This window comes from Manihot esculenta, chromosome 3 (assembly GCF_001659605.2).
Source record: "Manihot esculenta cultivar AM560-2 chromosome 3, M.esculenta_v8, whole genome shotgun sequence".
Taxonomy (NCBI): domain Eukaryota; kingdom Viridiplantae; phylum Streptophyta; class Magnoliopsida; order Malpighiales; family Euphorbiaceae; genus Manihot; species Manihot esculenta.
The window spans coordinates 29,000,921-29,009,404 of NC_035163.2; the positions used below are offsets into that span (position 1 = coordinate 29,000,921).

Below are 8,484 nucleotides of genomic sequence, written 5' to 3' on the forward strand. Positions count from 1 at the left end.
TGATTTGTTTATCTCCCAAGGAGAGAATGCAATGTCATCATCATCATCAATGGAAAAGAGAGACATTTAATCAAATAAGATTTTTATGTATGCATTGCATTGGTACGATTTTCCAACCGACATCTTATCAGAATTTACTAGGTATTCAAATTTATGCTCCCTAATCAAGCTTCTAAGAGTGGATAGAGTCAATACTGGAGTTGTAATCAAATTAAAACGACCACCCTTTGCAGGAAGATTCACTTACTCAGGAGTTAAGAGCACATGGGTAACATGGTGATTGCATTCTCCAAGAAAGGTTCAATAATTACATGTGTAACAGTACACCTTTAATCAACCCAACACCGAAAGGTTCTTAATTACAAGAAAAACCATAATACAACTTCTGTAATGAATTTTCACAGCTTGAACAAAGGGGGTTAAACAAATTCAGGACCATTTTAAAAGAATATTTACCATGAAATTATTTTACAAAGACAAGAACGTTAAACTAAATCAACATCTAATTAGCATTTCAAACCACCCAGTTTGGAGCCTTTGCCCCTGAAAATTTCATTCCGGAAACATATCTGCAGGCATCAGGCAACCAAAAAGCCCTACTCACCAGATAACATGATCCTCTTCAGCTGATTAATTGAACGTCTGTGAGCGTCTAATGTTATTGAGAGCAAGTCCAAGCTCATTTGGATGTACCAGATAGCTCAGAATCTTCTTCTATTTTAGGAGGCAGAAGGCCTAGAAAGCTCCCTTGAACAGGTTGATTGGCAGCAGCGGAATCATCTTCTGTAACATATGCACCATATTAGTAAGAAAACAGGACAAGAAATCCAGCACTCTCATACATGGTGGCACTCATCTGTCTGTCAAAGGGTCAATAGAAGTAACATCATAAACAAAACACATTTAGATGATTTCATCCATATACAAAACTGAGATCATCTAAGCAATTTGCAAACGAGACAAAGCGGCATAGTTCCAAAATGCTAGAATCATTATCATATGGTTATGCGTATCTCCACATTGTTTCAATTATAATCCATGGCTCAATATAAACTATGTATTTAGATCATCTCCTAATCAACGGTAATGCTAATGATCAGACACCAGAAAGTATATAAAAGACATTCTCAATGAAAAAAAGATTAAAAGAAATATTTAACTTACCAAAAAGGGATTTGATAGAGGGTCTCTTTGGTTTGGTGCTCTTCTTTTTTAGTTCAGCTGTGCACAGTAATGCATAAAACAACTGATAAGCAGTCGCACGCGAGAATCATCACAAACCTAGATAGCTCTAAAAAAAGATTAAACAAAATAAAAAAGAAAAACTTCTGCTCCTTTAAAATGTTATATAAAGAAAATATTTCAAACATGTAATATTCTTCCATTTAGTAAGAGGTGCCCAGCATGAGTTGGACACACTTATTGCAAGAATTGTATTTTCATTTTAAATAATGTCATTCTATTAATAATGAAAATCAATTATGATATGGCATCAACACAACCCAGATAACCTAAGACGATACTTAATTGGGCCAATAAAACAAGGAAACAATCCCAGAGTAGATAGTGCCTCAGATGGAGCTGAAGTTCTACCTGCCTACCGTTGCTTGCTACATCAACAATAGATTCAATTGATATAGGAATTGTAAAAAAGAACTACTTGCATTGACAAGCATAATTAGCAATCCCTTTGCCCAAAAACAGTTGACAAAATTATTAAAAAGTTGGCTGACTTTTTTAGAGGAAATATAGACGCATTGAGTATTTTGGAAGAGAGATATTACTAATAATAGCATAACTTAAAATATATGCATATGTTTGAAGGGAAGGGAAGGGAAGGAAAGGAATATAGTACCAATCCCAGGTAACTGATTATCATTTACAATCTCAAAGTTCTTGTATGTATAACCCACAAAATTAATATCCTTAGATGAGAGCATCTGCAAAGACGACAAAAGAGCAACATTTAGTCAATATCTAGACATGAGAAACATTACATGACATCAATTAACTACAAGTAACTTCCATGTGATATGATGAATAACTCTTCTATAACCATCAACTTCATCAGTCAGTCTCCCAAAAGGTTTATGCTGAAGGAATGAAAAGCAAATTTAAATGCATCCACTTTCCTTAAGGAAGGAACATGATACAATGTGAAACATTAGATCAAAACAAAGATATGAGATGAAAAATGGAAGTTCCTCACCCTTCAAATTCATATATTCCAAGTAACATCACTATCTTGTGAAAGAAAAGTTTGTGCATTCACTGATCACCATATCTAGATGAGAGATGTATTTTGACCAGGCCATATATAAACTAAATTAGAAAGAAAGGTACAAGAAAAGGATTATAAACAACCCCTGAAACCATTGTTCTAACTCTGATGAAGCAACTGCTGTGAACCAAGCAGAAAAAAAATTGAACGAGATTTTCAGAATTTCTAGCAGAACATTAATGAAGCCATTACAATGGCAAATCCTTAGAGTTGGAATGCATACACTAAAATATATATGTACCAACCTTTCTCCATGGACCAGCTCTTGTTGAAGTCTCAATTTGGCTGTCGGCCTACAGAAAGAGCCAAGTGAATGAATAGAAAGGCAAGCAATCACTTGTTTCTACATTACAAATTACCAAGTTTTTTATACTAGAATATCAATCTACCTCTTCAAACTTCTCAAAGTTTTGAGTATCCAACTCATCATTGACCTCAGGAATAAATGCGGCTTTCATTTGATACAATTTATCCCATTCTAAACCTTTAAACCAAGGGTGAGCCTGAAATAACAAATTACTCCAATTAAATTGTCAGCGCAATTTCCATTTTTAGAAGTAAGCTGAAGAATTTAGAACAGAACACACCACACAACACCTTTATTTCATCTGCGCCTTTTGTTCCAAGCCTCTGGTCAACATTACATAAGAGTTTGCTGATAAGGTCTTTAGCTTCTACAGACAGTTTTGCTTCTTCCGGAAATTTTAAATGGGTTCTCCAGTTAACTATCTACATAACAAGAAAACGATGACAATTTTCAATAATTAATGGTATTGAATGAAATAAATAGAATAAACAAGTGAAAAAAAAAAAAAAAAAACTAGAACAAAAGCATAAGAAGAAAAAGATTAACAGAAAAAAAAATTTAATTCTGATTCCAAAAGTGTCTTGAAACCCTAACAATTGGTATTAGGGCTTCAAACAAACGGGTAGCAGCTCATTCCTAGCTGGTTGGAGTCAAAATCATGAGTAGATCTGTGGTGATTACTCCTAAACCTGTGAAGCTGGAATTGGAGGTATAACTGAGGTTTCTCCAGGAAAGTTCCAGGAAAACTACTGAGGGTTTTAAGAGGAACTCCAGAAACTGAGAGGAGAGATTATAGAAGCTGCATAGGACAACCAGGATGGAATATTGAAGGAGCTGTGATACCTAATAACTCAATTGATGGGATAAAGGCAAAGGAATCAGCATGGGAAAAGAGGAAGCTGTCAAATACGCCTGCTCAAAAGGCTTAGTTTGGCATACATTAGTTGTTACAGGAAGAAGTAAATGCTTCTCCCCCCCCCCCCCCCCAACCCCAAAAATAAAATGGTAAATTTAAAGCAAAAAAGCAAAAAAAAAAATAAAAATCATTCCCAACATTACCTTCCTACAAGTTGACATAGGCTCATCAGAGTAAAAGGGTGGGTATCCAACAAGCATCTCATACATGATTGCCCCAAGAGACCACCTGAAGATATTAACAAAGCGTCAATGTCATCCAATTTAATCTCAGAAAAGGTATAAGATTGATTAATAAGAAAACTTCATGATACCAACCAATCACATTCCATCCCATATCCTTTCTTTAGCAAAACCTCTGGTGCAATGTAGTCAGGTGTTCCAACAGTAGAATAAGCCTGCAACAACAGTACTTTTTTTGCATTATTAAACAAAAGAAATTCAAGTGCTTTCCCTAGATCATGTAAGTTTGAGGAAGGAAAGATGAACCTATGACTGAAGAAAACTTACAAGCATCCTCCTATTCCTCTGCCAATGCTGCAATTGCTCCTGTTGTGTGCGCTTTGGTGCTGCAGGGCGTCCATCACTCTGAAGAGCTCCACTAAGGTTGTTTCCTAGTGAAAAATCCTTCTCTTGAAGATTACTGCAATCTAATGGTTTACATAATCCAAAATCTGATAACTTCATGTGACCATGTCTATCAAGTAGCAAATTATCGGGTTTAATATCTCTGTAAAACGATATTACACAATTGGTTAGGCCATATAATGTAGACATGATATAGAGAAATATCAACTTTTCGATATAAAAGTCTTGATTTACCTATGAATATAGTTATGTTTATGGATAGACTCAACAGCCAGGACAGTTTCTCCAACATAAAACCTTGCCTCATCCTCAGTTAGTGTATCCTTTCGCATTAGTAAAGTCATCATATCTCCTCCAGGTAGATATTCCATGATGAGATAGAGATACTCGTCATCTTGGAAGGAACAATAGAGTTTGACAATGCAATTGCTATCAACCTCTGCAAGTAGATTCCTTTCCGCTTTCACATGTTCAACCTGTGCACATCTTAAATCCAAAATGGAAATAAGCAAAATAACAAAATAACAAATATAAATTTCCCAGAGACACAACAATCTGTAGACCTGGCCTCTCCGAAGCATCTCTGATTTCTTAAGCTTCTTCATAGCATATACATGACCAGTTGACTTTTCCCTGCAGACTCTAACCTGCAATATCACTCAAAGAGAAGTCAGAGAAGAAAATATAAATTAATTAAAGAAGCTATTGAAAGAACATCATAAATTATGGCCAATATAATAAAAATTACCATCAACTAGCAAATAAGCACAATCCTAAGTTCCAAATTTAGAAAAGGCTACTGTTACAAACAAAATGAATCAGTGTCTGAAAAACGCGAGATTTGGGTCCATAACATTAGATAGTGTGCAAATACGTGTGAAGCCAAATAAACACACACCTTTTCTCTCAGAGAAGCAAACTATATACAATCTGATTTGTGTGATTTCAATACTAAATTTCAAATTCATTGTATAAGTAATGTGAACATTTATACACTTTCACTACCTGCACTGCTCCAAAAGAACCCCTCAGAGAATATAGCAAGAAAAGAAAAGGGAAAAAAAAAAAGCACTTTGCGACCACTACTTGCAAACAGGTGAAAATTTTTTTGTAAGTGTACATGTATCCTTTTTTTTAGATTTTGTAAAGAAACTAAGCAAGGAAATATAGAAAAGAGGTCTACCCATACTAGTACAAGGCTACTGTTACAAACAAAATGAATCACTGTCTGGAAAACGCAAGATTTGGGTCCATAACATTAGATAGTGTGCAAATACGTGTGAAGCCAAATAAACACACACCTTTTCTCTCAGAGAAGCAGACTATATACAATCTAATTCGTGTGATTAAAATACTAAATTACAAATGCATTGTATAAGTAATGTGAACATTTATACACTTTCACTACCTGCACTGCTCCAAAAGAACCCCTCAGAGAATATAGCAAGAAAAGAAAAGGGAAAAAAAAAAAGCACTTTGCGACCACTACTTGCAAACAGGTGAAAATTTTTTCGTAAGTGTACATGTATCCTTTTTTTTAGATTTTGTAAAGAAACTAAGCAAGGAAATATAGAAATGAGGTCTACTATACTAGTATGGTATGTTGAGAAGGCAAATACATAATTACCTCTCCAAATGCGCCCCTGCCTATCATTGTCAAGGGTTCAAAATCATCAGCACCCATTTTATGTCTCTGAAGGCGCATGTATTCTGTTTCCTTCTTCTCTAAATACTTCAGTAAGTTATTTTGCTCTTCCTCCGAGACCTCCGAATCAGCCAACTTCTTCTCAAGTATATTGCGTCTGCAAGATATTATAATCACCAAAACAGTATTACCACCACATTCTACCATCTCAAATTAAAAAATCATACTACTAAAACAATCTGAGTCATTGATAAAGTATTTTATTCATGTGATGACTGAGAAAATTCATTTAAAAAAGTTTTCAAGCAACAAATTATTCCAGCATTTCAGCTGAAAGCCCTAACTAGTTATCTACGTGTAAAATGTGTGAGCGCATATGAGCACGGATCTAAAGACAACTAACAAGTGCATGTTTGCGGGGTTTGAAGGGGGACTTTTAATTCGTATCTCAATTTCCATCTCACCATAATCAGCAAGGACCATCAACAAAGTCTACCAATCACTCATTGAAGGAAAATATGTACTTGCATCTCAACAGTGAAGGGGAAGCGAGAAATTGGACAACTTGCAATATTTAAGAACATGCATCTTCCAACTACTAGCAATTTTTGAACAGAGAAGTGAGAAGATGGGATTAAAATCTGACCATACAACTAATTGTTACCAAAACATCATTGCTATAAAAGGAAGCATTAAACATACCGCTCCTTCCTCTCTTGCAGGCTCTTCATCTGCTTTTTGTAATGGTTTTCAATATACTGCTTTGCGGCAGCAACCCTCTGCTTGGTTACATTTGATGGTGCTTCTTCACCTGTAGGTGCTTTTGACCCCTCCTTCCCATTGCCCGTGGCTTCCTTCTTTTTTGTAGACTTCAACTTATCTTTTGACTTCAATTTGTTAAACCAACACCTCATTGACTCCATGTGCTTAATACCTCAACCTTTTTTAAAGGGTAATAAAAAGAAAAAGAAAGATATTGTTAACCTGTACTTATAGATATAAATTGATTACTGAAGCATGCACTTTTTGACTTAAGAATTTAATGCAACTGCTCAGATCAAACAGATCTACTGATGGCATTGATTATTTAAGACTTCAAGCATTTCCTGTGTATTAGGAAGAGATAAACAACATCAATTAACTTACAACAACATTTATGTCAAAGATGATAAATGAAATACATGCAGCAATCAATAAATTGCTTTCTGCAAGACATAATTTTCTGGATGCTTTCAGCTATCAGCGGGCTCCTATTCTAAAATCTTTCAAGACAAAATTGCATTTCAACATTTCTCAAATCCAAAAATTTAAAGTTGAAAATGAAATTTAATATCGAAAAATAAAAAATAAACTCTACTCACACACTGCACTATCTGCATAATGCTTCCCTTTTTTTTTCTGCATTTCAAACATAACTAATTGGATTCCACTTTCATCCACTCCAATCTTAACCAAAGAACACGATTGCTATGAGTTTATCCACCCCATCAAGGTGTCTCTAAATTTTCTCGCCCATTGAACCAACGATCATGACTCAAATTCACCAAAGAAATTTCCATCTCACTAGATTAAGTGAAATAAAAAATAAAACAGTGCCACAATTCAAAACCTATGATCAATGAACTAATGGAAATTTAAAATCTAAAAGTACCAAAAGCAAATGAAAATCCAAATAAAAGACATATCAACAAAAGATTAAATTTTCATGGTTCCTTCCTACATTACTCCAAGAACCCAAACAAATTAACATTATAAGTTTCTTGCCACATTTTCTCACCGGAACTTGCAGAGAGTCAAAACCGAGAACCTGAAAATCCAAAAAGCAACAAATCCGGAACTTCAACAGTTCAAAGTTGAAGCCACCTAACACTAGCAAATTCCCTTCCTTTCGTCCAACATTATCTCACCAACCAAGCGAAAATTCTAATCCATAAACTCAACTACAAACAAAACCTCAATATTAACTTCAAAGACATGCATCGCATCACCAAAATTCAAAAAAAAATATATCATCCACTGAAGCAAAGTAGAGTACTAACTGAACAAACAGTTGGTGAGTCTGTAGAAACCGAATCTGAAACCGAAAATTCTAGATAGTTGGATACAGAGGAAGATGAAAGTACCAGTGAATTGTACGATTGCTAGAGAGAGAGGAACCGGACGGCCCGCAATTCTCGGTGGAGAAGGAACTGTGGGGACGAGCACTTTGTCTTCATAGTTTTCGATTAGGCATTTGGTAGCGTTGAAAGAGGATTTTCTTTTGCTTTGGTTTTGCTTTCCCTTTCTTTTAATCCTTTTTCACCTTTAGCACTCGAAGACTTTTTTTGAGTTCTGCTGTTACTAATAGCAGCACTATGCGTCGTTGTTAATTGCTTGAAAGCGCGTCGTCTCCCTCTTTCTCTCTCTCTCTCTCTTCCCGTGCCATCTGGTAACTGAATCGGAGTTCGATTTCTCGCGATATGCTTCTTCGATAAAAACGCAGAATTTTCTCGGAAGAAATTTCATTTTTGTTCCTAAATATTTGAGTGATGTTTAATTTTATCTAAAATTACATTTTTGTTCTAATTTATCTAAATATTTTAATTTAAGTAAACGTCTTCAAAGTACTAAATAAATAAATATATCCAATTCTTTCTTTATAAAAAAGACAATACTTCTCTTTTTTGCAAAGGTATTTTTTTTAATACATATGCTTAATTTTTTTCCGCTAATCATGGAAAATGAACTCGTATAATATACGAGCAGACA

At 34.9% G+C, this 8,484-nt stretch overlaps 1 protein-coding gene across 3 annotated transcripts; it reads right to left on the bottom strand.

Moving 5' to 3' along the window:
* Positions 1–265: 265 nt before the first annotated feature.
* LOC110611388 (serine/threonine-protein kinase tricornered) lies at positions 266–8,175 on the bottom strand. 3 transcript variants are annotated; one of them, XM_021751685.2, is made up of 15 exons: positions 7,860–8,173; positions 7,514–7,676; positions 6,439–6,676; positions 5,719–5,893; positions 4,655–4,738; positions 4,326–4,567; positions 4,014–4,233; positions 3,822–3,901; positions 3,648–3,732; positions 2,879–3,010; positions 2,671–2,784; positions 2,527–2,574; positions 1,856–1,940; positions 1,165–1,221; positions 266–783 (listed from the first exon to the last, which is right to left on the bottom strand). In XM_021751685.2, the coding sequence occupies exons 3-15, from the start codon at positions 6,657–6,659 to the stop codon at positions 680–682; spliced, it is 1,647 nt and encodes a 548-aa protein (XP_021607377.1). In that variant the 5' UTR covers positions 6,660–6,676; positions 7,514–7,676; positions 7,860–8,173; the 3' UTR covers positions 266–679. The 3 variants fall into 3 exon arrangements, with proteins under 3 accessions (XP_021607377.1, XP_021607378.1, XP_021607376.1); XM_021751686.2 differs by lacking the exon at positions 7,514–7,676 and having other exon boundaries at positions 266–780; positions 7,860–8,175; XM_021751684.2 differs by lacking the exon at positions 7,514–7,676 and having other exon boundaries at positions 7,860–8,171.
* Positions 8,176–8,484: the final 309 nt, after the last annotated feature.